Source organism: Saccopteryx bilineata, chromosome 1, assembly GCF_036850765.1.
Source record: "Saccopteryx bilineata isolate mSacBil1 chromosome 1, mSacBil1_pri_phased_curated, whole genome shotgun sequence".
Classification (NCBI taxonomy): Eukaryota; Metazoa; Chordata; class Mammalia; order Chiroptera; family Emballonuridae; genus Saccopteryx; species Saccopteryx bilineata.
The window spans coordinates 407,398,363-407,425,058 of NC_089490.1; the positions used below are offsets into that span (position 1 = coordinate 407,398,363).

General features: G+C 62.1%; 3 protein-coding genes across 6 annotated transcripts; all 3 read left to right on the forward strand.

Moving 5' to 3' along the window:
* The first annotated feature begins 286 nt into the window (after positions 1-286).
* On the forward strand, positions 287-7,751 carry SLC25A22 (solute carrier family 25 member 22). 2 transcript variants are annotated; one of them, XM_066252430.1, is made up of 11 exons: positions 287-374; positions 2,219-2,396; positions 3,426-3,603; positions 3,738-3,863; positions 4,041-4,096; positions 4,682-4,772; positions 5,308-5,426; positions 5,549-5,723; positions 5,803-5,957; positions 6,058-6,133; positions 6,205-7,751. In XM_066252430.1, the coding sequence occupies exons 3-11, from the start codon at positions 3,584-3,586 to the stop codon at positions 6,356-6,358; spliced, it is 972 nt and encodes a 323-aa protein (XP_066108527.1). In that variant the 5' UTR covers positions 287-374; positions 2,219-2,396; positions 3,426-3,583; the 3' UTR covers positions 6,359-7,751. The 2 variants fall into 2 exon arrangements, with proteins under 2 accessions (XP_066108527.1, XP_066108528.1); XM_066252431.1 differs by lacking the exons at positions 287-374; positions 2,219-2,396 and adding an exon at positions 2,460-2,805.
* A 346-nt stretch (positions 7,752-8,097) lies between these two features.
* Positions 8,098-11,330, forward strand: CEND1 (cell cycle exit and neuronal differentiation 1). Of its 2 annotated transcripts, none has more exons than XM_066252432.1 (2): positions 8,098-8,217; positions 9,561-11,330. In XM_066252432.1, the coding sequence occupies exon 2, from the start codon at positions 9,658-9,660 to the stop codon at positions 10,105-10,107; it is 450 nt and encodes a 149-aa protein (XP_066108529.1). In that variant the 5' UTR covers positions 8,098-8,217; positions 9,561-9,657; the 3' UTR covers positions 10,108-11,330. The 2 variants fall into 2 exon arrangements, with proteins under 2 accessions (XP_066108529.1, XP_066108531.1); XM_066252434.1 differs by having other exon boundaries at positions 8,110-8,195.
* Positions 11,331-17,639: 6,309 nt separating this feature from the next.
* GATD1 (glutamine amidotransferase class 1 domain containing 1) lies at positions 17,640-24,968 on the forward strand. Of its 2 annotated transcripts, XM_066252436.1 has the most exons (8): positions 17,640-17,738; positions 19,996-20,072; positions 20,625-20,730; positions 21,143-21,250; positions 22,301-22,395; positions 23,224-23,317; positions 23,481-23,592; positions 23,714-24,968. In XM_066252436.1, the coding sequence occupies exons 1-8, from the start codon at positions 17,675-17,677 to the stop codon at positions 23,718-23,720; spliced, it is 663 nt and encodes a 220-aa protein (XP_066108533.1). In that variant the 5' UTR covers positions 17,640-17,674; the 3' UTR covers positions 23,721-24,968. The 2 variants fall into 2 exon arrangements, with proteins under 2 accessions (XP_066108533.1, XP_066108534.1); XM_066252437.1 differs by lacking the exon at positions 23,714-24,968 and having other exon boundaries at positions 23,481-23,596.
* The last annotated feature ends 1,728 nt before the right edge of the window (positions 24,969-26,696 follow it).

Genomic DNA, 26,696 nt, shown 5'->3' on the forward strand with positions numbered 1-26,696 from the left:
ACCGGTGTGCCGTATTGTTGCATCTGTTTTGTTAGCTGGTACAAACAGCCCCCTCCGAGCACTGTGTGGCCCAATGATCACTCCTCATGGAGGACACCCTTGTCCCACCGTTCCTGGCCACCCGCTGGCCCGACAGCGCTAATTCCTGGGTTCTCCGCCCAGGCAAGGGTGCCAGGTGCACAGACCAAGGGGTCGGACAGGGCGCGGGCTGGCACGGGGCTGTGGCCCAGACGGGAGCAGTGGCCACGCTGGCCGGGAGGGGGAGCCGGAGCCCGCGTAGTGCGGAGGGCCGGGGGCGGAGCGCGCGCGCGGCGCCGCCGAGAGGACGCACTTTTGCAGCGGTGCGCGCGGCACGGCGGCAGCGGCAGAGCGCGGTGAGTGCCCGCCGGCTGGTCTCTTGCCCTGAACCCACCCGAGTGCGGCCCGGCTGCGGGGGTGAGGGGCGCTGAAGCTGGCCAGGGGAGGGAGGTGACAACTGCCCGGACAAGGCGGCTCTGGTGGGGCACTGGCCGGCGGATGCTCGGATCTGCTGCCGCCCCGATGTGTAGGGCCGCGCTCGGCCCCGGGCGGTAGCGGGCGCGCTCCCTGTGCGCACACATGTCCGCGCGGGGTGGTTGCTTGGGTCCGGAGTCCTGGTCGCAGAGTCCAGGCCGTGGGGGGGGGGGGAGGGGACGCCCACGTGGGAATCCCCCGGACGTGTGTGTGGACACGTGTGTGTGGCTGCAGTCGCCATCGCCTGGCGGGGGACAGCATGGCTGTCTGGGGCCCGGTTTGGACCTGTCCAATAAGACGGAGGGCTGAGCGGAGCCCGCAGCCCCCTCCCCACCTGCGCTTCCTCTTCCCGCGGGTGGGGCCAGGGGTGGGGTCAGAAAGCGCCTCCTCGGAAGGGAGGGACCTGGGGGGGTTGGAATGGGGAAACGAGTGGTCAGCCCGAGACTCAGACTCAGCCCCATCGCTCTTGGGGGTGGGGGAGTTCAGCGCTTCATCTGTGGGAGATTTTACCTATGGGGGTTTGGAAACAGGATGGTACGCAGATGGCCTGCCCCGCAGTTTCCCTGGCTGCGGAAACATAGGAGTGGACAGTCAAAAGGTCACCGGCCCTGGACCTGGCTGGGGCTGCCTGGTTTCTATGGCAATGCAGGCTGTAGGGCAGGGCCCCCTCCACAAAAGCAGAGGCGGGGGAGGGGACCACGGAGTGAGGACAGAAAGAAAGGGGGGGGGGCTCAGGATTCAGAGAATTCCTCTCCGCTGCTCTCCAGACAGCCCCTCCCTCCCTCCCTCCCGCTGTTCTTGTCTGTCTTCCCTGCTCCACCCTGCAGCTTGTGACGTGGGACTCCAGCCTGTCTGCTCAGGCTTGGGGGTCTCTTGGCCTGCCTCTCCCACCTTCCATGGTCTGTCTGACTTCTGTGACCCTCATCATCTAGGTGTCCCGAACCCCAGATAGGAGATGAGGTCTGGGGATGCTCAGGAGACAGGGTTCACTCAGTCCACAGAGGGCACAGGGCTAGACCTGGGAGCTGGGTGCAGTTCCTGTCACCCCCCACTCCGAGGGTCTGGGGCAGCAGTCTACCACTGGAGGAGGGGTACTGCGAGTAGGGAGGGAGAGGTCAGGTTGAGGTTCCGAGAGCTGTTTGCAGGCTGGGGCACAGGGAAGCAGGTCCCAGGTACCGAGGTCCTGGGTGTGTGTGCTGGCAGTGCTGGCTGCCTTGGCAGGGCAGAGGGCTTGGGGCGTGCCAGTTCTCATAACCTCTGGACCCGCTAAGTGAGCAAGCAGGCCTGTGGGTGGCAGCCACACAGTGGCCTCTGGGACCCAACCACTCCTTCCCTGGCCCTTTTCAGTGGACAGGAGTGTCTTCCTGTGCCCCAGCGCCAGGCCTCCCTGAAATGCATCTGCCCCCAGTGGGCACACAGGTTCCACAGACACGAATGGGCCCAGGCCCAGCTCCACGCCACCACATCCATTCCCTAGCAGAAACCTGTTGGGGGACCTAAGTACTGAAAGCCCCACCCTCTGGGAAACCTAGTCAGGCTGCAGACGGGAGCCCACAGGGCAGCTGAGGATGCGGTGGCCAGGGGCTGCATCCGTATGGGTGGGGGTGGCCTGGCCTTGGCCCCGTCAGCCTGGGTCAGACCCACTGCTAAGTGGGCGGAGGGGGCACTGAGGTCTGGCCTTGCCTCCCAGACGCTGTCACACCCCTTCTCATCCTTTCTCCCGCAGCTGCAGGGAACCCCGCCACTCCAAAGTGAAAGAGAAAGTCCCCCCCCTCCGCCCGCCCCTCCCAGCCCAGAGGCCAATCCCGGTGGTTGGTACCTCCCTCCGCCACTAGACCTCTGTGAGCCCAGAGGCTGTCGTCTCAGAGGAGGCGGTAGTCTCAGGAGAGAGTTCTGCACCTCCGGTGAGCAGGCTGCACAGCGCAGCCCAGGCAGACACGGGCAGAGCTGAGGCGGCAGGGACCGTGGCGGCGAGGGAGACGGGGTGGGGGAAGGTCGCGCTGGGTGAATGGGGACGCCCTGACCCCGGAAAGCTGAGGGGAAGGTCACCTGTCCTCAGGGACCGTGGGTGTGAGCCAGCCGGGTGACCCTGGGTGGCAGCGCTGGGAGTGTAAGCTGGTGACAGGTGGACTCTGGGCAGCCCCCACAGCTCAGTATTATTTATTTATTTTTGGCTGTGCCCCCCCCCCCATGGGAGGCCCATGGGGGCTGGCTCTAGCTCCGGATCCTGAGCCTCTGCCCCTAGTGAGAGGGACCTCTTCTCCCCGCATCCTAGAGTGGATGGTGGGCACTAGTCCCAGGGAGCCTCAGAAGGTCAGCGGTCCACCTCCCGGCTGCCCTTCCCCTTCTCCCCCCCACACCCCTGGAGCTTCCCGAGGTCCTGTGCATGGGTGCTGTTGGTATCTCGCTGGGATTGAAATTCCTGGGAGGGGTGGAGGGAAGAGGGTGGAGGCAGGGCTGAGTGTGGGTGAGAACAGTGTTTCTAGGGAAGGGAATGTCCGGTGGTCCAGCATGGAGGAGACTCAAGCCCCTCCCTCTACTCAAGGATGGGGGGTTTTGCTGCAGCCCAGTCCTGGGTTGAGGTGACTAACCCAGCTGGCAGATTGTCCCCTTCCAGCCAGGGCCCGCTGCTGCCACCTTGCCCACCCCCACTCCACCCCCAGGTGCCTGGCCCTTTAAAGACGGCACTCCGTGTGCACGTGAGCATGAACGTGAGGAGGGGCTGGGAGGACGCTGCCGGTGGGGGGGCCTTGAGGGGAATCTCTGTGGCCGGCACCTCCCCCCACCACGCTGCACCCCAGGACACGCTGATGCCCCAGCCTGGGCAGCGAGGAGGAGCTCGGTGCCCCTCAGAAGACTTGGGGAGGGGAGATTTGGGGGAGCCTGAGGGATCCACCCCATCCCAGCTGGTTTCCAGTCCGTCTCCCTTCTAGGGCAGAAGGTGGATTTTTGAAGTTCCCAGCAAGTGGCGGACGGCCCCTCCCCACTCCATCCCACCCACGCCTCCGCCTCCGCCTCCTCCTCCACCGCCTCCTCCTCCACCTCCAGCGGGGCTTCCAGCTCTCCTCCTGCCTGGGTGTGCTCCAGTTAAATGGCTGATAAGCAGATCAGGTCAGGAGCCAAGTGCCACGTGCCTTCGTCTCGGCCCCACCCTACCCTTGCCCCCTGTCCTATGGCCAAGGAGGCCGGTAGGTCCTGACACTCTCTCTCTTTCTCTCTCTCTCTCTCTCTCTCTGCCCACGCAGTCTGCCAGCCAAGCTCATCAATGGCGGCATCGCTGGGCTGATCGGGGTCACCTGCGTGTTCCCTATTGACCTGGCCAAGACCAGGCTCCAGAACCAGCAGAATGGCCAGCGCATATACAGCAGCATGTGAGCATCCCGGGGGTGGAGCGGGGTGGGGGGTGCAGTGGACGGGCGTGGGCGTGGGGCACAGACTCCTGAGCTCCACCCCTGCGGCCCCCCCCCCCCCTAACGAAAGGGGGAACTGAAGCCAGGGCAGGTGTGGGGCATGGCGTTGCTCCCAGCTCACCCGTCCCTCGGCTGCAGGTCTGACTGCCTCATCAAGACCATCCGCTCAGAGGGCTACTTCGGCATGTACCGGGGTGAGGCTCTGGACAGGGGCGGGCCTGGGGGGCAGGCGGGAAGGTAGGGCAGGTCAGCAGCAGGCCTGGGCCGGGAGTGTGTAAGGGTGGACATGTCCCCTGGGGGCCAGCTGCACCTGGGCTGCTGACCACCAGGTGGGCCCTGGGTGCTGGAGTTGGGGGAAGTTGGGTGACGGGTGGGACCGGGGTGGGACCGCTGGGAAGCGCAGTTGTCAGCCCCTGGGTACCCCGCCCAGCCCCACCCAGTGACAGCCAGCGCCCAGCGTAGCAGGACACTGTGTCTCTACCACCAAGGCAGTGGCCTCGTCCTCCCCTGCTTTCTGGGACACAGGAAGGACCTTGGCTGTGCAGGGACACCAGGAGGGGGTGGAGCGTGACTGCAGGCAGCTTAGACAATCCCCAAGCTGGGATTTGCCCCTATCCCTGCCTGGTCCCCACCCCCGCCTGGCACCAATGTGGGTGAGAGGGCAGGAGGAGGCGGCCAAGGATTGTCTGGGGTAGGGCCTTGCCAGCTGGGAAGGGAGCGCTGGCTGGGAGCCTCCCAGCCCTGAGCTGCCCGCGCCCCTCCTGCGACATGCCCCACAGGAGCTGCCGTGAACCTGACCCTTGTCACCCCCGAGAAGGCCATCAAACTGGCAGCCAACGACTTCTTCCGACATCACCTCTCAAAGGACGGGTGAGGGGCTTGGCCCTGCAAGCTGGAGGGGGAGGGGTCTGTCCCTCCAGACCAAGGACGGAGGCGAGGCCTCCTGCAGCCCCTCCCTCACCTTGGCCTTGCAGGGCCTCCTCCTCTTCTGGTTTCAGTTCCTCTTCCTCTTCTGTCCCCCCTGCCCCACCGCCTGCACAGGGGGAGTGAGGCAGGTGCTGAGTCCTGTGCTCCGGCCCCCGGTGTTCCTTGGTCCTGGGCCGTGGCCTGCCACCCCTTATACCCTAGGATTTGGGGACACAGGGTCACCCTCTGGGGCACTTGAGACCCCCCCCCTCCCGCTCCACTGCCCTCCCCAGTGGCTGCTGTGGGGCCATCTGTCTGCTGGGCTTGGTGCCCTTGCTGGAGGACCTGAGTCCGGATGGGGGTGGGGGGTGCCGTGTCCCCACGGGGCTGTGTCTGCCTCCACTGCGCTCACCTCTCTTCACACTGGGGTGTGGAGGGTAGCTCCCTGGGCTGCAGGGCCTCTGACTGCTTACCCTGGACCCCACGCCCTCCACTGCAGGCAGAAGCTGACCCTGTTTAAGGAGATGCTGGCCGGCTGCGGGGCCGGCACCTGCCAGGTGATCGTGACCACCCCCATGGAGATGCTGAAGATCCAACTTCAGGACGCAGGCCGGATTGGTGAGGCTGCGGGAGAGGGACGGGGAGCCGGGGTGGGAGCCTCGGGCAGCTGGGGCCCCGTCCCCTGCCCTTCGCCTTGCACCTGGAGGAGGAGCCAGCAGGCTTGGCCCCTTTCTCTCCAGCCGCCCAGAAAAAGATACTGGCTGCCCAGGCCCAGCTCTCAGCCCAGGGAGGCGCCCAGCCCCCCGTGGAGGCGCCCGCCAGCCCCCGGCCCACGGCCACCCAGCTCACCCGGGACCTGCTCCGGAGCCGTGGCATCGCCGGCCTCTACAAGGGACTGGGGGCCACACTGCTCAGGTTGGGAGGGTTTTGAGGAGGGACGGAGGAGGGAGGCCCTCTGCCGTACAGCTCCTGGTCACTGCCACCTCTCCCGCAGGGATGTGCCCTTCTCCATCGTCTACTTCCCCCTCTTTGCCAACCTGAACCAGCTGGGCCAGCCGGCATCCGGGGAGAAGTCCCCCTTCTACGTGTCCTTCCTGGCCGGCTGCGTGGCTGGGAGTACGGCTGCTGTGGCTGTCAACCCCTGTGACGGTCAGTGTGAGGGCCTGGGGCCTCCGGCCGGGTGCGGGGGCTTGGGGGGTGGAGAGGGGGCCAGCGGACCCTCCACGCTGGCCCCCCCGCCTCCCTGCAGTGGTGAAGACACGACTCCAGTCGCTCCAGCGCGGGGTCGGCGAGGACGCCTACTCGGGGCTCCGGGACTGCGCCAGGTGGGTGAGGCCCCTCGGGGCGGGAGGGCAGAGGAGGCTGGCATCAGCCCTGACCCGCCCCTTCTCCGCAGGAAGATACTGCAGAACGAGGGTCCCTCGGCCTTCCTGAAGGGTGCCTACTGCCGGGCCCTGGTCATCGCCCCACTGTTTGGCATTGCTCAGGTGGTTTACTTCCTGGGCATCGCAGAGACCCTGCTGGGGCTGCTGCAGCAACCCCAGCCCTAAGCTGGGGCACCCTCACGCCCACACCCAGCAGGACCGGAGTGGGGCTGGGGCTGGGGCTGGGGGGCCCGCCCAAGACCAAGCAAGGGAGAGTCTCTCATTCCTCCCCGTGTGGATGGGGGAGGTAGAGGAAGGGGTGCAGGATCCACACAAACGGACCCCGAGGGGTCCTGCCTGCACGGCCTCTGGGATCAATGTGTTATTTATGTAGAAATCGCAGAAATCTTTACATTCCTGGAGCTAACCCTGCCCCGGCTCCAGCCTGGCCTGAACACCCCCAGGGACAGAGCTGGTCTCTAAGCTGGGGGCTCCCAGGTGTGGGTTGGGCAAGATGGTCCCTCTCCAGGCTACCAGCCCGTCCCCAAGGCATGGCCCCTAGTCCACAAAGGGGACCTGCAGAAACCTATTTATTAACTTGCTGAGCACAAGTGGCTCTGTTCAGCCCTACGTCCATCAGTCCAGCCTCCCCGCTGCTGTTCTTCTCACCTCAGCCAGCCTTGCAGGAGAATCGGGGTCTCCTGCCCCCCATATTGAGCCAGGAATCCCAATGGAGGTGGTCACACTGAATTCCAACTCCCAGGGAATCCCCCTCCCCAACTGTGGGACCCAGCATCCCTCCTGGTGGGCCCCTCTGCCCTCCCCCCCCACCCTCCCCAGGTTGGGGGCCAAGAGTGAAGTCTGTGTGCACATGTGAATGCCATGGGGAGATGGTCGTGCCCACCAGCCTGCAGCTGGTCTGGCCATTCCGGAATGGGGCTGTGCGGGGGCTGCTGCCCTTCCCACACGGCCAGGCGTGCGTGGGTGTGCGTGTGCACCGTAGGCTTCCCGCTGACCCCGTCGAGAAATGTGTTTCTTCCGTCTGGCCCCTCTTCTGAGACCCACTCCCCAGGTCTGACATTGGCCAGGGGGAAGGGCAAGCATCAAGACCAGCGTGGAGCCGGGGGCACCTACTCTGCTTGCAAGAGTTGAGGTCCAGGAGCTGCCCCCCCCTCAGGGTCCGTCCTGCCCTCTGGACCTCTCTGCATAACAGTCCTCGACAGTTCCACACTCCCGACCTCCATCCAGACCCATCCATGTTGTGAACCGAGGCAGGTTCCTGCTGTCCTGCCCCCCTGCTACTTGATTGTGTTGGTGATTGGTCCTGATGTGCTGGTGCTGTGTCCCCCACCCCCGACCAGGCCCCCAGTGAGGAGGCCCCTTCCCAGCGACACTACCTGGGGCTAAGGCCTGCCCCCCCTCCCCCCCCAGTTCACGGTTGTTCCTATCATATCTGTACCTTGGAAGCTGCTGCTGCTGCTGCTTACAGATTTATATATATTTTTTTCTTTTGAGGAGTTTTAAGAAGTGACTTTTTGTGTCTTGTCATGTGAAAAGAAAAATAAATATTCTAAGTAGATGCCTCCTCTCTGAGACTCTGTTAGGGGTTGGAGGGGGAGGGCCGCCCCTTCTTCTCATAACTGGCTCCCCCCCTGCGCGACCCGGGTCCCCGTGCCTAACCACTGACGTACTTTGGCCTAGTGGGGTCCTGGAGGGGTAATTTGGGGGTGCGGGAAGGGAGCCTGAGACCCTTGCTGCCTGACCCTAAACCATCCTTGGGATTAAGAGTTTAGCTGGGTGCTGGGTTCGCGGCCCAGAATGCCCAGAGGTCTCGGGCGCCGCGGTGTGGGGTGGGGGTGGGGTGGGGTGGGGAGTGGGGGCGGAGCCTCTGCGCTGCTGTGGCCCCGCCCCCACTTCCTGCGCCGGAGAACTGCATTGTGGGAAACTCCCGGTCCTCGCATCCAGTGCCGCCGTCCGCCCGCCCGTGGTCACCGTGGCTCCGCGGAGAGCGCGCAGCGCCGAGGTGGGAGCGCCGGAGCAGCAGCGTAAGGCGGCAGGGGCTCCGCGGCCTGGGGCCGGGGCCGGGGCCGGGGTGGGATCTGGGCGCTGGGGTCCGCGGGACGAAGCGGCAGTTCTCCCTGCCTTGAAGGTCATCCCTCTCCTGGGCACAGCAGCCCCGGGGAGGGGGGGGGAGGAGGCTGCCGGCTGACGTCGGTGTGAGCTAAAGGAAACCGAGGGTAGGTGGGGGAAGCCTACCCCCAGGTCCTTGCAAATCTGCACTAGCAACTGGGTGCCCCTCCAGAACGGCAGGGAGTGAGGGGTTGCTGGGGCTCCCTGGGAAGTGGAGCAGCAGCTGGGCTTCTCACTGGGATAACCTCCCCTTCATGCTGTGACCTTCAGGCGACCTTCTGTGTGGTTAGCGGCCTGGGCCTGGGTGAGAAACCTGGCTGCCACGGCCCCCTCTCCCTGGGGTTGGGGGGTGGGGTGTCTCATCCTCCCAGGGGAGAGGCAGACAGGTGGTGTCTAGGTCTGCAGGGAGGGACGACTCAGGCCCAGGGTGGCTAGGTGCCCAGTCCGCCCTCCTTTGCCCCGCCCTGGACATTAAGGATGAGGCCAGGCCTTCTCTACCACCCAGACCTCCATCCTCTGCCTAGCCCAGATGCTGAGGCTGATTGACAGGGTGTGTGCCCACCCCAGGCTAACTCCAGGGCCCCCTTCTACCCCAAGGGGCAGGAGCAGCCTCTGGCTCAGGAAGGACACCCTGCCCTTGAGCTGGCAGCAGGTGAGGGTGCTGGGGGTGGGCGCCAGGGCAGATGGCCAGCCAGGAAGCAGAGCCTGTCACTGCCCTCCGACCTCTCCATCCTCACGGGGAGGCACCTCAGGATTGTCACATCCAGGTCCTGGTGGCCTTGGGCCCACTCCCACTGTGCTGGTGCCAGAGAGCCCAGTCCTGGGTTCCCACCCCACCCTGCGCCCCCTCCACTTGGGCCCAGTCCCCTCTGAGAACTCAGGGTACACACTCGGGTCTGACCAGCAAACCCCCCCCCCCCCGGCTGCTGTCTGTCTGTCTCCCCTGACCACACATCCTTTTCTGGACTGGGTGGGCTCTCCCACCAGGGCCTCCCTCTCCTGGGCTGGTGTCATAAACACAGCACCTGTGAAGGCAAGGCCATTTTATACACAAGGTAACTAGCCTCTGGCTGGTCTCATCCCCCTTCCCCGCCAGCCCATCTAGGGCCCATGGGCCCTGCCTGTGTGGTGGAGGCCACGCCCTGGAAGAGGAGAATTCTGAGCGGGGACTTTGGGGTGTCCAGAGGCCTGGGTGGTATCTCTATGGGGACAAGATGGTGGAGGCCGGACAGGAGGGCCTCACTGTGTCTCTCTCCAGGCCCACGTAATGCCCAGGGGTGAGCTGTCCTGAGACGCTGAGGTCCAGCCCCCAGCCTGCCCACACACGCCCCACGCAGCTCTCCAGCACCGTCATCATGGAGTCCAGAGGGAAGTCGGCCAGCAGCCCCAAGCCTGACACCAAGGCGCCCCAGGCTGGTGCTGAGGTCAGAGGCACCCCAGCTGCAGACGGGAAGGCCCCCTCGGCCAAGCCTGGGAAGAAGGAAACCCAAGTGGAGAAGCAGGAGCCACCGGTGGCCCCCACACCACCCCCCGCCAAGAAGACCTCCGCCAAGGCAGACCCTGTCCTTCTCAACAACCATAGCAACCTGAAGCCAGCCCCTGCGGCCCCCAGCAGTCCCAACGCCACTCCTGAGCCCAAGGGCCCTGGAGATGGGGCTGAGGAGGACCAGGCCCCCAGTGGGGGCCCAGGGGGCCGAGGTCCCTGCCCCTTTGAGAACTTGACTCCCCTGCTGCTGGCTGGGGGGGTGGCTGTAGCAACCGCAGCCCTGATTCTTGGTGTGGTCTTCCTCGCCCGGAAAAAATGATGGCTGGTACCCAGGTGGGGGTCCAGCCACTCCCTGTACAGACCTTAGAGACCTTGTGCATGCGAATTCACATAGCTATCTATCTATACATACATAGGAAATATATATGTATATATTTCCTATATCCAATATATATACAAGTGCCCGCACAGACACACAGAGGAGAGACGGACAGGTCCCAGGGCAGTGGAAGCCAAGGCCTCTTAGCTGGCCCCCAGTGCTTCCCCCTCCCAACCTCCTGGGAGGAGGAGCCCAGTGTTACTGGCCAGCACGGGGTTTGCTTTGACATTGGGCAGAGGACTCAGGGCCAGGGCACCTGGGGCAGTGGACGGAGTGGACCCAGAGTGTGGCCCACCTGACCATGGACACACTCACTGTTGTGCCTCGAGGGGCTCCAGGGGTCCTGTGGCTTCTAGGCAGTAGCTTCCTGACAAGCCCCTAGGGCAGGAGGGAGCCCTAGGCTGACCGGGGTCCAGGAGGAGCTTGGCCTGTGCCCAGGGTGTGAGGACATTAAAGGGCGTGGCTGTTTCACTTTCCCCTCTTCTCTTTGCTTGCAGCTGGGGGGATGGGGGAGGGTGTCTGTCTGGGTGGGTCATTGCAGTGCCGTTGACTGAGGCTTCCGAGGCTTCCGTGCCACCTCTGCCTGTCGCCTGGGCCCTAGCTGGGTAGACAGACAGCCCAAAGGCCAGCCTCCGCAGGGGCTCCCACAGTTCCCGTCCTAGTGCGTGCCCCAGGGGAGCTCCTGAGGCTAAGGCTACCTCACTTCCTTCCCTGAGTGTGTCCCCACCCCCGTGCCCCATCCTGTGGCCGTTGTCCTGGGGGTAGCTGGGAGTTGGGCAGGGAGGGGGTGGGGATCAAGGACCTGCTCTGCAGCCGTGGCTGCCTAGCCCCTAAAGACACCTCTGGGAGATGGCCCTTCTTGCCTGCATCCTTTGAGTCTAACAAGCGTATAAATGCAATAACAGGTAGAGTAGAACCACTTGGTGGGTGACTGTCACCCATGTCCACTGCCCCATTGTGCCTACAGGGAGACCACGCTGTCTGGCCCCTCCCTAGCGTATCTGGTTCCAGTTTGGCCCTTGGCACGGTGACAGTGGGCAGGCTCCGGGAGGTGGCGATGGGCACTGTGGGAATCTGACAGGCCCTTGCGTGGTCAGCCGACCCCTGGAACCCTGGGCCCCAGTGGAGGCTGAGTCTACAATAAACTATTGTCTCAAGGTTGGGCTGGCGTCCTCACCTGCATATGGCTGGGGGAGTCAAGGGGCTCCTGTCGGGGTCGGATCACACCCACACCACCCTACTTTCCAGAGAAGGGTTCTCACTGACTCTTCCCCCCCCCCCATACCTTTGGTCCTCCTGGTGGGCCCTCCTCACAGCTCCATCCAGGCAGGCACAGCCAGGCCTACCTGCTGCTCTGACCATAGATGGACACCCAGGGGCTGCAGGACAACCCCCTCAGGCCCCGGCTGCTGGCCACTGTACAGGGGACCTTGTTCCTCAGGCTGGCCAGGACAGCCCTTTCTACACCGGTCTTTGCAGTAAGCTCTCCATCCAGGGGTGGGGGCACGGAGGAGACTGCTGTGTTGGGTGAGTTCCTTCTCGTCACCTCCTACCCACAGCTCCCTGCGCCCACTTTGGTCAGGCCTGCCTGGGAGCCAGCTGCAGGTGGGCTGGGGAGCAAGGCCCGCTGAGACCCAGAAGCACCACTGTGGGCTTAGTCACCCTGGGCCCCAACTCCCCCTGCCTTCTTTAAGAGGCTATGATTGGGGGTAGCACCTCCTTCCCTCTGGGCCTCCCCTACCCACCCTCCCAGAGTGGCATACACTGTCAGTGCACCCACCTCGCAGGCCCAGATAAATTCTTTGTGAACATCCCCAAACCCCTGATGCCCTCGCCCAGGCCTGTCCCTGTGGCACTCTCCTCCTGACCACTGCTGTGCTCCCTAGCTCCTGGTGCCCCCAAGCCACCCGGCTGAGGCTGACACTGCCCACCCCTCCAGTTTCCAGCCCACCCACCCAGGCACCAGGTGGCCCACTCAGCCCAGTCAGCGTCCCATTCTCTATTCTGTGGCTGGCACCTTAAAAATAAACTGCCTGATCAGGCGGTGGCGCAGTGGATAGAGCGTTGGACTGGGACGCAGAGGACCCAGGTTCAAGACTCCGAGGACGCCGGTTTGAGTGAGGATTGCCAGCTTGAGCCCAAGGTCGCTGGCTTGAGCAAGGGGGTCACTCGGTCTGCTGGAGCCCCCCAGTCAAGGCACATATGAGAAAGCAATCAATGAACATCTAAGGAACCGCAACAAAGAACTGATACTTCTCTCATCTCTCTCCCTTCCTGTCTGTGCCTGTTTCTCTCTCTGCCACACACAAAGAAGTAAAAGTAAACGAACCCTTCTGACATTTTAGGAGACCTGGGGAAGGCGCTGAGGTGACGACTGTGAGGCGGGGCTCTGTCATCTTGCTCGGTTGGTCCTTTGGACACCGAGATGTTCCACCCACAATGCCTCCTCCTTCTGTTCATTGATTACCTATGAAGGTGTTGCGGTGGTTTCAATTTTTTTGCAACTTTAGACACAGCACTTGTGAAGACCCCTGGAAAGCCCTATGTGCCCCATGCCTCGGGTGTGTGTACTGTGCTCACTTTTTTTTTTTTTTTTTTTTTGGTGGTAAATGACGCAGAACATACAATATATCATCTTTACCATTTTAAGTGCACAGCTCAGTGGCACGAAGTACATTCACACTCCAAGACTCTCATTTTACCAAACTGAGACCCGGCCCCTGGCACCCCCGGTCCTACTTTCTGTCTCAATGAATCTGACTCCTCTAAGGAACCCCCAAGGGGAGTCACATGGCATCTGTCCTTTGGTTGTGAGTCTTATTTCGCTCAGCATCCAGTCCTCAGGTCTTTGCCACGTTGTAGCAGGTGTCAGGATTTCCGCCCGTTTTCCGGCTGAATAGTAAGTACTCCATTGTGCGGGGGGATCACCTTCTGTGTCCACCTCCTCTGTCCGTCCGTCTGTCTGTGGACAGTTGGGCTGCTCCCACTCGTTTGCCGTGGTGACTGGTGCTGCTGTTGACATGGGTGCCCGTGTGTCTGCTCAAGACCCTGTTGTCACAGGTGTTGGGGGTGCACCTGCCGATGGCCAGGCGGCGTGTCTGACTCTGCCGCCTGTCTCGTGCCAGGGGGTCAGCCGGGAGGGTGCCACTGCCCTCACCCTGGGGTTCTGAAGCACCGTGGATCTTGCCAGCCCGTGCAGGGGGGGGGGGTGGCCGTGCTCTCCCGGTGTGTTCCTTTGGGCTGACTAGACCGGCTTCTCCGCACAAGGCTCCGGCTTCTTGGGTTTCTGCCCTTCGGTGACTTCTGTTGGCACTCTTTGTCCACGATTCGTGGATGGAATGAAGGGCGTCTTCTCGCTGCTTTGTAGGACTTCTTTGTGTGTTTTGCATACTAAGCCTTTGCCGCATTGTCAGTACGGGGTCGCTCCTGGGCTGGCTGGCCTCTCCCACGCTGTGTCCCGAGGACCGAAGTTCTAGAATCTCACGTTGACCGCCCATCGACTTCGTTCCCTATACTGAGTAAGCTGCTGCAGCTTGGCTGGAAGGACGCTCTCCCTTGCTCTCGTCTGATATTCTTGGCAGTGGCTCACATGTACGACTGTAATCCATCCGGACGTCGGGTTTGTGTGTGGAGCAAGCTGGAGACCAGTTCTTTCTTCTCAGCAGATGGGATGGCCCAGCCTCAGGAAGTGGACGATCCCCCACAAAGCCTCACTGTGTCGATGCCTGGGAGCTTTGTAATGACCTCCTGCTTCTTTGTTTCCTTTTCATTTCCCACACACTCCCTGACTGCCTCTCCATCAGGCAAGTCAGCAGCACGGAGCGGAGGCCCTGGGCTCTGCGGGTCAGCCTCTTGTGTTGGCTCCTTCAGCCTGAGTAACGTAGGGACCCTCCCGACACAAAAAACACTCTCGGAGACACCCAGGGCTCCTTTGAATTATTTTTTTACTACAGAACTGCTTTTAAGGTCTAAAACAAAGTACCAGATACAAAAGGAATTCAGGGTATAAAAGGTGCAAACTTGCCTGAGCAGGCAGTGGTGCAGGGGATAGAGCGTCCGCCTGGGATGTAGAGGACGCAGGTTCGAAACCCAGAGGTCGCTGGCTTGAGCGCGGGCTCATTGGGCTTGAGTGTGGATCGTAGACATGACACCACGGTCATTGGCCTGAGCCCAAAGGTCGCTGGTTTGAGGCCTAAGGTCACTGGCTTGAGCAAGGGGTCACTTGGTCTGCTGGAGCCCCCTAGTCAAGGCACATATGAGAAAGCAATGGATAAACAACTGAGGTGCTGCAACAAAGAATTGATGCTTCTCATCTCTCACCCTTCCTGTCTGGCTGTTCCTCTCTCTGTCTCTCTCACACACACACAAAAAAGTGCACAGTAGCCCTGGCCAGATAGCTTTGGTTGGGTAGAGCATCATCCTGATACACAAATGTTGCCGGTTCAATCCCTGGTCAGGGCACATACAGGAACAGGTCAATGTTCCCATCTCTCTCTCTCTCTCCCCCTAAAATCAATAATAATAATAATAAAATAATAAAATCAAGCCTGACCAGGCGGTGGCACAGTGGATAGAGCATCGGACTGGGATGCGGAGGACCCAGGTTCGAGACCCCGAGTTCGCCAGCTTGAGCATGGACTCATCTGGTTTGAGCAAGGCTCACCAGCTTGAGCCCAAGGTCGCTGGCTCAAGCAAGGGGTCACTCGGTCTGCTGTAGCCCCCCAGTCAAGGTACATATGAGAAATCAATCAATGAACAACTAAGGAGCCGCAAAAAAGAATTGATGTTTCTCACCTCTCTCCCTTTCTGTCTGTCTGTCCCCATCTGTTCCTCTCTCTGTCTCTGCCACAAAAAAAAAAAAAAATAAACTCTCTTTAAAAAAATAAATAAGTAAAATAAAATCAAGCAATAACTTTTTTTAAAAGTGCACGCTGTCAATGCAAACCAGACACGGACGTCTGGGAGGCAGGAACTCAGGTGAGTAGCAGCATCTCCGGGACGCTGTCTAAGGGCGGCCCTGCTCCCGCCAGGGCTCCACGTGGGCTCCCTGGAGACCCCCACTCTCAGCCTCTGCAGTCTGAGCGCCAGCGTCGTGGGTGCCCCTTGGGTTAATGCGTCATGCCGCAGGCGGGCTCTGCGGCACAGCTGTTGTGCACGGGAATGAAGAAGGTGCATGTGTAGGGCCACTCTCTGTTCTCCTCTCTGGCACCTCTCCTACCCCTAAGAGTATACAACTCCTCTTTGGGGACCCCACCCTGGAACGCATTCTTGGTGTATCTAGGGAGCAGGGCTAGCCAATACCTTGAGACTCCGTCCTCCCCCAGATATGGGCAGGGGCTGGGTAAGGAGTTTCAGAACCTCCCTTCCTCCATCGGGGCAGAGGTGCTTGGTGACTCTCTGCTCCAGAGTCTCACCCTGCCCTCTCTGACTTCCACCCACCTCCTTGGATCCCTGACCTCTCACCTGGTCCCAGCACCCGGCAGAGACAGGTTCCCTGCATCCCAGTGACTGGTCGTGGTGTACCTACACATCTCTGTCCGGTGTCTTCGGCCCAGTGGTGCTCTGGAAAGGAGGGTATCACCAAGGAAGGGAGCAGGTCTGTCTGACTGAGAAACTGGAGGTCAGCAGCTCGTGAGGCCACATCTTCACAGGCCTGCCCACACATCCAAACGTGCTGACCTGGACGGGGTCATGTGCACACAGGAGACGCAGACCAAAGATGATGCACGCCCAGGAGACCTGGCCTTGGGCGTCTGTTCTCCCTGCTCACGCGTGTGAGCCCGCCTGCCAGGTACCCTGCAAGACCCCAGGTGTACGCCCTGTGAGCACAGGTGCACATGCACACACTAGCCTCACCACAGTGTTACAACCAGCCAGGCTTCCTCCTCCATCCTCTTCCTTAGAGACAGAGAAAGGACTCGACTTAATGAGTCCCTATGCGGCCGGAGGCAGGTGGGCACCTGGAAACTCAAGAGCTTCCCCACCAGGACTTGCACCTGTGCCCGGGTGCCTTAGGGACACCCTGGGGTGGTATAGGTGGGGCTGGGCCAGCAGGGTCCACCTCCAACACAGCCCCTCTAGCTCCTGGGTCTGACACCCATGGACTTGCATGGTGGGGAGGGCATCCCTCCCTAGACCCAGAAAGCTCTTGATTGGCTAGGTCCAGGCTGTGGTCTGACCTCAGATCAACTAGTCTCCATCTGAACTCCTCCACCTACCCAACACAGGCACTAAGTTTCCCACCTGTCCCCCACCCTGACACCTTGCCAGTGCCAGGAGCCCTCCTATTTCAGGAAGGTTCTGCAAGGGGTGAGGGCCATGTGCTCCTGGTTGCCTCGGGTGGGCGGTCAGGGTCCAAGGGAGCGTGGGGCTGGGCTGGGCTGGGCAGAGGGCGGGCCAGTGTTGTGGAGGCAGGGAGTGCCCAGGAGAGGTGCCTCAGCCTAGACTTGCTCACATTGGCAGTTTCCAACCATGACAAAGGTTCCCGAGCCACTCCACACCAGTGTTGGGGGGGGGGATATCCTTGTGGGGTCCAAGGGGCAGTTTTAACACTCTCTTAACACCAGCTTGGACCTAAGCGCCTCCATGAACCTCCCTTCTCTCCAGCCCAGGCCTTAAAGAGCACCCGCCATCCACTGAGAACCCATGGGAACACCCCTACTCGACTGCCTTCTGGACAGTCCGCGATTAAAAAAAAAAAATGCAGAGTGGCCCAACAGCACCGTTGACTTTCCTCACCTAACTCAGCACCCCCAACTCAGGAAATGCCACCCCCATCCTCCCAGGAGCTTAGCTGAACCCCAGTGACCCTGGCCACTCTGTCTTTCCCCAACCGTCCTGGTGGGGCAGAACCCGCCCCCTGGCCTCCACCTCCAGGGACACCTGCAGACCCTTCCCTGGTCTCGGGCATAACACCTCTGTAGGAGCCTCCAGCCTTCCTGCTCCTCAGCGCTCCTCTCGCCCTCTTAACCAACAACTGTGCGGTTTTCTCCCAAAAACCCATGGTCTGCCATCCCCAGGACACGAGCCCCATCGGCCGGCGCTTTGGCCCCCGCGTCCCAGCGCGGCACCGGGCCCTGAGGGGTCGCAAGTTCAATGCCTGCATCCGCAGGGGGAAGGGGCCTTGGTCCACTGTCTTCCCTCCTGCTTCCCTTTCTTCCTCCAAGTCTCCCCTCGCCTGGAGCAGGGGGGAAGTGCCCGTCGCCTGGGAAAGGACAAGGTAAAAGGCAGGAACGGGGCCGGGGAGGGTCCGCCCAACGGAACACTGTCTCCCGCAGCCCTGCAGCCAAGCTCAGGGCTCTCCGCAGGCCCCGCGGGGCACCCCGCTGAAGGTGTCCAGGGCAACAGCAGGGAGGGGGCGGGAGGGGAGACGGCGCATGCGCTCAGCGCCTCTGCTGGCCCCGCTCCCAGGCCGCCGTGGCACGTGACCGGCGCTCCCTGAGCCAGGCACGCGCGCGCGCACGCACGCTCCGCGCAGGCGCAGATCGCGCCGACTGCAGTCGGGGCTATGGCTTCCGAGCGGCTCCCCAGCCGGCCCGCCTGCCTCCTTGTGGCCAGCGGCGCGGCCGAGGGTGAGGCTCGCGCGGAGGGTGGGGGAGGTACCGCGTGGGTGGATGGCAGGGCGGCAAACGCACCTGCGGCGTCGAGCGCGCCCGTGGCGGGAGGCCCGCCCCCTCCGAGCGGTGCAGCCGCCGCTCTGAACGTGCCGTCCGGGGCGCGCAGCCCGGAGGTGTCCGGGGTCTGGCGCCGCGCTGGGTGTCCGAGGAGGCGGGATCCCGGGATGGCTTCCTGCACCGTGTGCCGGGGGTGGCCGCCCGCCCTCAGGGACAGGACAGGACAGGGAGGCAGGGCGGGGTGAGGGGCAGTGGGTGCACCCCGGACGTGGGGGCTCCGACGGCCCTGGCCTGGGGGCTCCGACGGCCCTGGCCTGGGGGTGGGAGCGTGGGCCTTCCTGAGCAGGTGGGTCAGGAAGGAGCCTGAGCTCCTCGACACCCACACTTCTGCCGGCCAACCTGGCACCCACCTAGGAAGACCAGGACTGAGCTGGTGCCCCACGGGGGCAAAAGACCCCCTGCTCCCGGGCACTGCCAAGTGCTCAAGATACCAGAGGAGGCAGGCGTGGGGCTCCCTGGGGGCTACTGACGCTGGCACTGACCCTCACTCGGCGTCTGAAGGGGCGGAGGGCCGCCAGGGAAGAAATGGAACTGATAAGGTCATTTCCCCCCTCACAGAGGGAAGTGATGAGTCCAAGGTCACATCGCAGGCAGGTGGGGGGTCTGGCTGTGCAGCCTGGTGTGCTCAACTTCTGTATCTGCTCAGGTGGGCCAGGGAGAGGGGACTGCAGGTCACAGGATCACCAGTATGCCGAGGCCCCGGGGCCTGAATGGTGTGTGCCCAGAGTGAGGGCAGGAGGAGCCAGCTAGGGTCTTACCCCCACCCCCATGGGGAGTTCAAGGGTAGGAGGAACCACCGAGAGTGGGGTTCAGCCTGACCTGGGGTGGTGCAGTGAGTAAAACGTCATCCTGGAATGCTGAGGTCACTAGTTCAAAACCCCCGGGCTTGCCTGGTCAAGACATATGTGAGAGTTGTTGCTTTCTGCTCCTCCCCCCTTCTCTCTCCCTTTCCCCTCTCTAAAAGTGAATAAATAAAACCTTTAGAAAAAAAGAGAGGGAAATGCTGAGGTTGCCGGTTCGAAACCCTGGGCTTGCCTGGTCAAGGCACATATGGGAGTTGATGCTTCCAGCTCCTCCCCCCTTCTCTCTCTCTCTGTCTCTCTCCTCTCTCTCTCTCTGTCTTTCCCTTTCCTCTCTAAAATGAATAAATAAAAAATAAAAAAAAAAAAAAACCTTTAAAAAAAAATAAAAGAAAAAAAGAGAGGGGTTCAGTCCTGGGGAGACAGGTTAGGGATACCTCTAGAGGTGGCTGGTTGGAGCAGGATGAGGGGGAAGGGCTGTACCAGCTCGGCTGTGCCAGGAGAAGGGGATGTGGAGTGGGGGCACATCTCTGAAAGACCACTAAGCTCTGTGGGCAGGACCAGCGGGCTCTGCGTAGTCCCTTCTGGGCCCTGGGATGAAGTAGGTGGGGATGGAGGAGCAGGGGTTGGAGGAACTGGGGAGGCAGCGTCTGACACAGTTGGGGGGGCGGCATGATTTGGAAAGATTGTTTTTCCTCAACGCATGAACGTGTACTAATTTATAAGGATGAATTAAGATGAAGATGAAGTTTAGGGGTTGGGTCCCAGGATTAAAATAAAGGTAGAAGGATGTGGATCAAGCTTTTTTAGCAGTAGACGTCCTTGGTGGGACTGCAGTCCCTAGCAGCCAGGGAGCCTTCTGGACTGGCTGTGGGCAGAAGAGGGCGGGGAGCCTGTTGGGATTCAGGAGCCCTTGTGACTTTGTGAGGGAGGGGCTGAGACAGTGTCCTGGCCCCTGTGGAGGGCTGGGGAGGCACCCGCCATCCTGGGACAGGAGCTGGAGCCCTGCCTCCAAGGATAGCAGCTCTGCTCCCGGCTGCCCTCCCTGATGGAATGAGAGGGGCTCAGTCCCCTTCTCCCTGGCCTAGCTCACAGGAGCACAGTCCTTGTTGGTTTAGTGAGCGGAGGAGCCGAGTGTAAGGGAGCCACGCATTGGGGTCTGCCTTTTGGAAGGCCCCTAGGGCCAGGCTGGGGAGAGAGCCCACAGAGGGAGATGAGGGACAGGTGTGGCCCTGGGGTAGGGTGGCGGGGGGAGAGGCTGCTCCTCAGGGTGGTTGCGGGGCCAGGAAGCTTCCTGGCGGGGGTGGGGTGGGGGTTGTCTCACCCTGCACTCTGTCCCTGTGTGGCCTTTGCAGGAGTGTCAGCCCAGTCCTTCCTCCACTGCTTCACGCTGGCCAGCGCCACCTTCAACTTGCAGGTGGCCACCCCTGGGGTAAGTCTGCCCTCCTCCCTTTCTGGGGGTGAAGCCAGGAGGGTGCTGTGGCTCCCAGAAGACCTAGCAAGCCTGAGGAGGCTGTGACCCTGAGCGAGCTGGCTTGTTGGACTGAGGGGCCAAGAGCCCGTTGGCATCATCAGGTTCTGGACCCGTCCGTGGTGAGGGAGACCTTGTCAATATGGGTCTGTGTCTGCCCACGAGAGCAAGGGTGGTGCAGACCTTCCACTGGGAGGGTTTGCAGCTCTGATGGCAGGGGACCCAGGGGTCACAGGAGCGATGTGACATGTTTGTCACTTTGTGCATTTCCAGTATCACCCTTGAAGTGGTGGGACAGTTGCTGGTACTTTATAGGCGGGAGACTGAGGACCAGCAGGGGCGGGTGGAGTGGAGATGGCGCTCGGGCTGCTCTGAGCCCTGGTGACGGGGCTGGGCTGTGGGTCCCTAAGTCCCGAGGGGCTGTCATCAGTCTCTGGCCCCCATCAGCCTTTCTGAGCATCCCTGTGAGCCAGCAAGGTGCTGCACCAACTTGTGCCCTCGGGGCTCTGGCAGGGGAAGCCCATGGACTTTGTGGACGTGAGCGAGAGCAACGCACGCTGGGTGCAGGACTTCCGCCTCAAGGCCTACGCCAGCCCCGCCAAGCTCGAGTCCATCGACGGTGAGCCGGCCCTCGTGGGTTGGGTGCCAGGTGGGTGTGTGGCCCCCACAGCCCTCCCTCCCTCTGCTCCTGGAGTTCCGTGGGGCTCGCAGCCGAGCACGGTGACTGTCCCACCTCCTGGGCCCGGGTTCCCAGCTCCATCCAGGGAGTCGTGGAGTTACGGGCAGCAGAGTGGAGCCCACCTCCTGGGCCCGGGTTCCCAGCTCCATCCAGGGAGTCGTGGAGTTACGGGCAGCAGAGTGGAGCCCACCTCCTGGGCCCGGGTTCCCAGCTCCATCCAGGGAGTCGTGGAGTTACGGGCAGCAGAGTGGAGCAAGGGCGTTGGGAGCCTTAGCTGGGGTTGGGAGAGTGACAACGGATGGCATCTGGCGGCAGGAGCAGAGAGGACTGACTGGCCTGTCGTCTCGCCCAGGTGCCCGGTACCACGCGCTCCTGATTCCCAGCTGTCCCGGAGCCCTGGCCGACCTGACCAGTAGCGGGTCCCTGGCCCGCATCCTGCAGCACTTCCGCACCGAGAGCAGTGCGTGATACCTGGGCCTGGGGCTGTGGGGGGGGCTCTGCCAACAGGGAGGGGAGCAGGGGCGGCGGTGGAGGCAGGGTCAGGTCTGGCAGCTGGAAACCTTGGTCACTTCAGATGTAAAGAGCTTCAGTGGTTTTGACTCGTGAGGGGACAAGTTTACTCAGCTGTCACACACACGGGAGTGGGGCACCTCTGCCCCCTGCCCTTTGGTCAGCGCCGCATGGGCCCTCTGCCTGGCCCCTCAGGCTGGTGGCTGTGCCTGTGCCTCCAAGGTGAGCAGGCAGGATGCTGGCTGTGTTCCCGGTGGGAAAGCACGGTGTCCAGGCTCGGGGCCGAGGCCAGCAGGGGCTGGGAGAAAGGCCACTCTGTGAAGACCTGGCCTGCTGCCCCGGTCAGCCCTGGGCCGTGATGAGCGTGTCTGCTGGGCAGGGGTGGGACACTCAGTAGGGACCAGCAGACAGAAACCCGGGCTCCACACAGTGTCCTTTGTCGGTGAGAACGGGGCCTCCTGCCCCCAGCACCGCCGGGACAGGCAGCGGTTGTTCCTGGCCACCTCAAGCGTGGGAATGCACTTGTGCCAGGCAGCCTTCTGGGGGGGAGGCTCGGAGCCAAGGCGAGTGCTTGGCAGGGTGGCCGCACTGCCTCCGGAGGCCCTGAGGGACAGAGGGAGGGCTGGGCACCCTGCCCACTCCAGTCAGGAGCAGGGACGTCTCCAGGTGGGCTGCCACTCAGTGATGGTTGTGCTGTGAGACCCTTGGCGTCCGAGGTCCGTCCAGGCAGCAGGGACCTGGGTGAGGAGTGCACCTGGGTTGGCAGATAGACCCACTGTGGTCTCCTGACTCCTTGTTGCACCTGTTTCTCAGCCACCAGAACTTGAGGTTGTAGCCAGAAGCTGCCTGTTCAAAAAGCAGCAGCTCGCCCCGTCTCCTGGGGCTGGGGTGGAGGGCGGGGGGACAGCTACCTCCAGGAGGTCTGCTGTGCAGGGTGTTGGGAGCGGGCAGAGGCCGGGCCACTCGAGGGCCTCAGGCCTGCCTTGCTTGCTGGTTTCAGAGCCCATCTGCGCCATTGGCCATGGTGTCGCGGCCCTGTGTTGTGCCACCAATGAAGACAGGTCCTGGGTCTTCCAAGGCTACAGTGTGACGGGGGTGAGTGCAGCCCAGGCAAGGAGCAGGCCTGAAGTCATGGGCGTGTCTGGGACCCTGTGGGGGGCGCAGTCCCCTCTGTCGGGGTGACAGTCATCTGTCCAGAGGGCAGCAGGTTTGTAGCTGTTTGCTGTCTGCTGTCTCCTCAGCCCTCTCCCTGCCGACACCCTGGGAGGGCCCCACTCAGGCCGTGGGTGCGGACTGGCACTCTGCCCTCCCTACCCCATGCAGCCCAGGTTTGCTGAGCTGTCTGTGGACATGGTGAAGAGTGAGGGTTGGGCCAGCTTGGTTTGTGCCCGACCAGGAGGTACCATCGGGGCAGAAGGCTTGGCTGGATTGGGGAGCCAGGACAGCATGGACCGGTCTAGCATTCACAGGGAACAGACCCAAGGGAAGGTCCAGGGGCAGCTCTAAGGGGGGGGGGTGTCCATGTGGCAAAGGCTGAGCCCTGGCTGTTGGCGGCTGAACGGGCTGGATGGGGCTGGCCTGGTCCAAGGTTCAGGTCCAGGAGAGGGGCACAGGGAACTCCTCAGTGCTTCTGCGGCCACCTGCCCCACGCCACATGCTGCAGGGCTGTGTTCCTCCCCCTGAGGGGTTCGGCTCATTCTGGTCAGCCACGTGCTCTGGTGTGAGGGAAGGGTAGCTGTCAGCCCTCCCCCCACCATGGGCTTGTCACCCTTGGAAGTCCCACAGTGGGAGGGCCTCACGCTGGGGTCCGAGTCTTGGAGTAGTGACAGACACCCCCACCCCCACGTGGTGGGCACAGTGGGCACGGTCCCCTGCTCTGGTTGGTACCTGCCTGACTCCGAGGCTGGTGCTCTTTCTTCACAGCCCTCTGTGTACGAGCTGGTCAGGGCACCTGGCTTTGCCCACCTGCCCCTCATCGTGGAGGACTTTGTGAAGGACGCAGGCGCCAGCTTCAGTGGTGAGCTGGGCGGGATGGGAGGGGCACACACTGGCCAGGCTGACCTACTTGCTGACCAGAGTATCCCTGGAACGCACAGCCCAGAGGGGGCGGGTGTGGGTGGGTCGGGGACCCTGCCAGCAGGTGGCAGCACCTGAGGCCTGTGCCCTCGGGTCCCCTGCAGCCAGTGAGCCTGACGCAGTGCACGTGGTGCTGGACCGCCACCTGGTCACGGGCCAGAACGCCAGCTCGACTGTCCCTGCTGTGCAGAACCTGCTCTTCCTCTGCGGCAGCCGGTGAGGGGCGGGGTCTGGTGAGGGGCGGGGTCTTGACTTGGGACCAGCCCCCTTGCTGGGCTGCATTCCCTGCGAGGTCTGGTGCTGATGCCTGAGCCGTGACCTGCTGTTTGTCCTACAGGAAGTGACACAGCCCCCCCCCCCCCGGTCTGCCCACCTGCCAGTGGACACCACCACCCTCAGATGGCCCAGGTGTCCCCAGACGCTGCTGGACTACTCAGGCCTGTGACAGTTCCTGAGTGACTTCATGTCCCAGCCAGACCTGTGGGACGCAGAGGCCTTCAGGAGCCAGCCCTGAGGGGTGACAGGCCCTGTAGGTGGGGAGGGCTGAGGGTGCTGCACTGGCCAGCAGGCCGGGCTCAGATCCATGTTGAGCCGTCCATGGAGTCAGTACCCAGCGAGTCAGCTGTGGGTTCCCTGGGGGGTGTGGGGGGGGCAGGGTCGTGGCCCCTCTGGTCCTTCTGGGCCACACTGGGTGTTTCCCTGGGCGCCCAGGTGGGGAGCAGGGGCCAGCCCCCCTAGGAGGCAGGATGATTGTGCCACTGGGCAGTGACAGGGAGGGGTACCAGAACCGGCTCCGGTGAGGGGAGGTCGTGTCCACCCTGGTCGGCTGCCCCTAGCCCTCTGGATGTGGGTTGGCTGTGGGGAAGGGCCACTGGCTGGGTCGAAGGTGAAGGGGTGAGTCTGCTGGTGGTCACAGCGCCTGGACCCCAGGCCTGCCCTGATTTCACCCCTTGCCTTGTGCATAGTTTCAGTGTGGTGGTGACCCCGTGTCAGGCTGGGCTGGGCCTGAGTGGACACAGCAGTGGCACCCCAGCCCTGATGTGGAGAGAAACGCTGTTGACCTGGACCTGCAAGCATACTGGGCCCCTCAGCACCACGCAGCCCCCCCTCGGCAGCTCCTCTGAGGGTCCGGGGTGCACGTCACAAGCAGGAGCCCCACGTGGAAGGAGGCCTTGCATGTGGCTGTCCCAGGTCACTCTTGGGGCCATGGACAACCCCTGCGGGGAATGCCGGGCAGCTCTCCAGCCGCTCCCTCCCAGCACAGCCTGATGACCCTGACTCCCCAGGGTGCCCGGCTGGCAGTGGGGTGGGGCTCCATCATGTGTCCCCTACCTTCCCTCCCCCCCCCTCCGGGACTTGCCAGGTCTGCTGCATCCAGCCCCAGGGACAAAAACGTCTGCCCAGTGGACCAAGCTCACACTCCACACTGCACTTTCCTGTCCGCGTCTCCTGGGGAAGCCAAACAGGGCTCCCGACTCTCCACTCTATGCCCACAGCAGGTGTCGCCACAAGGTGTCCGCTGTCTACACAAACCCTAAAAGACCCGCTCTGGGGGTGTCATCTGTATTACCCATAAAGAGTTGTCAACACCTGCTGAAGGCTGCTGACGGCCTTGTCTACTCTGTGCTCAGATCAAGGATGAGGCGGCTGGGTGGCCTCTGCTCCAAGGCTCTGCTTCCTGCAGCTCAGCCTGGAGGTGCCAGGTCCAAGACTTGGTTGGGGCCTGGGGCTGCCTGAGGCTGGAGGAGGCAGGGCTGGGTCTGGAGTCTGGTTCTGCCTGCCCATGCCTTCTGGGTTTCTCCACATGCCCAGAGGTGTTTAAACAGACTGGTGCCCACCTCACACACGTAGTGCAGGAACCTACAGCATCTTTCTCAGGAGTAACAAACTGCAGCCCCAGGATGGAGTCTTAACAGGCAGCCTTGTTGCCATGTGGTGGGGTATTATTTGGTTCTAAAAAGGAATGAGGTTCTGCCTGACCAGGCAGATGTGGGGGACCCAGGTTCAAGACCCTGAGGTCGCCAGCTTGAGCTCGGGCTCATGGTTTGAGCAAAAAGCTCACCAGCTTGGACCAAAGGTTGCTGGCTTGAGCAAGGAGTTACTCGGTCTGCTGTATCGCCCCCCAGTCAAGGCATGTATGAGAAAGCAATCAATGAACTACGGTGTTGCAACGAAAAACTGATGATTGATGCTTCTCATCTCTCCGTTCCTGTCTGTCCCTGTCTATCCCTCTGACTCTCTGTAAAAAAAAAAAAAAAAAAGAATGAGGTTCTGATAACACCCTGTGGCAGGTGAGAGCCTTGAAAACAAAGGGAAAGAATCTAAAGGGCCACGTGTGTGGGGCCACGTATGGGAACTGTCCAGAAAATCCCACTTCTTTGTGGTGGGACAGGATGGCTCCTGGGGGAGGGGGCACTCCTAAAGATGTGTGCTGCTGATAGCCTCACAGCTCTGCTAGGACTTCTGTCCTGTCCGACAGGCATGCAGGCCCGGCTGGGGGGCCCAGCAGAGGTGGGGTCCGGGTGAGGACAAGGGCCCTGCCAACCACATTTGGACATGCAGTTAGCCTCCCTTTGCCCCAGGGCAGTTCCCTTGGCTTGGCGTCTTATGCAAACTAGGAACAGGAGCCCATGTGGGCTGGCTCTTATGTGTGCCTGGGGCATTGTCTGCTACCCACAAAGACCTGGAATGGCCAGTCTGGCCTCCCAGATCAGGAGACTGGGCATGGTCACCTAGACCAGTGGTTTTCAACTGCCAGTCCATGGACAAGTCTGTAAGCTTTGTCCCAGTCTGCAAGTTAACCACCCTGATGTTGTATGAAGATTACAGGCCCAGTGATCTTAGTTGAACTCACTTATGCTCCGAGTGACACCAGCTTTAATGGGCCCTGAAATGATTCCCCTGTCACCAAGTGGAAGATGGAGTAACTGAGCTAGATCCTATGTTCTCCCACCCTTCCTAGCTCTGTCCAGAACAGAGGATGGTTCCTGGGGAAGGTGGGAGGGGCCACTTGTCAGTTCACCCATCACCAGCCCACACCCTTCTCAGTGTAGCACGTGGGGTGCAAAGTCCAGACTGGGCCACCCTAGCGCAGAGCTTGTTTTAGATGGGCCATGGCATGCTGTCCCCACAAGGTGGCGTTACTGGTCTGACCAGGAGCCTGCGCTGGTGGAAAGCAGCAGGTCATGGCATCTGGGATCCCTGAACCCTGCCTGCAAAGCACTGGGCAGGGGGCCATTGAGGGACCTGGGCACAGGAAGAGTTCAGGCAGGCTCCAGTCTGGCACGGGGTAGACGGCAGCTCACGCCTTGCTGTGGACT

Excerpts from the sequence above, each read along its gene's own strand:
- SLC25A22 (XM_066252430.1), top strand. The coding sequence starts at position 3,584 with ATGGCTGATAAGCAGATCAG. Across the intron at positions 3,604-3,737 it reads ATGGCTGATAAGCAGATCAG|TCTGCCAGCCAAGCTCATCA; the intron begins GTCAGGAGCCAA and ends CTGCCCACGCAG. Across the intron at positions 5,427-5,548 it reads TCAGGACGCAGGCCGGATTG|CCGCCCAGAAAAAGATACTG; the intron begins GTGAGGCTGCGG and ends CTTTCTCTCCAG.
- CEND1 (XM_066252432.1), top strand. The coding sequence starts at position 9,658 with ATGGAGTCCAGAGGGAAGTCGGCCAGCAGCCCCAAGCCTGACACCAAG.
- GATD1 (XM_066252436.1), top strand. The coding sequence starts at position 17,675 with ATGGCTTCCGAGCGGCTCCCCAGCCGGCCCGCCTGCCTCCTTGTGGCC. Across the intron at positions 17,739-19,995 it reads GGCCAGCGGCGCGGCCGAGG|GAGTGTCAGCCCAGTCCTTC; the intron begins GTGAGGCTCGCG and ends TGGCCTTTGCAG. Across the intron at positions 21,251-22,300 it reads GCACTTCCGCACCGAGAGCA|AGCCCATCTGCGCCATTGGC; the intron begins GTGCGTGATACC and ends TGCTGGTTTCAG.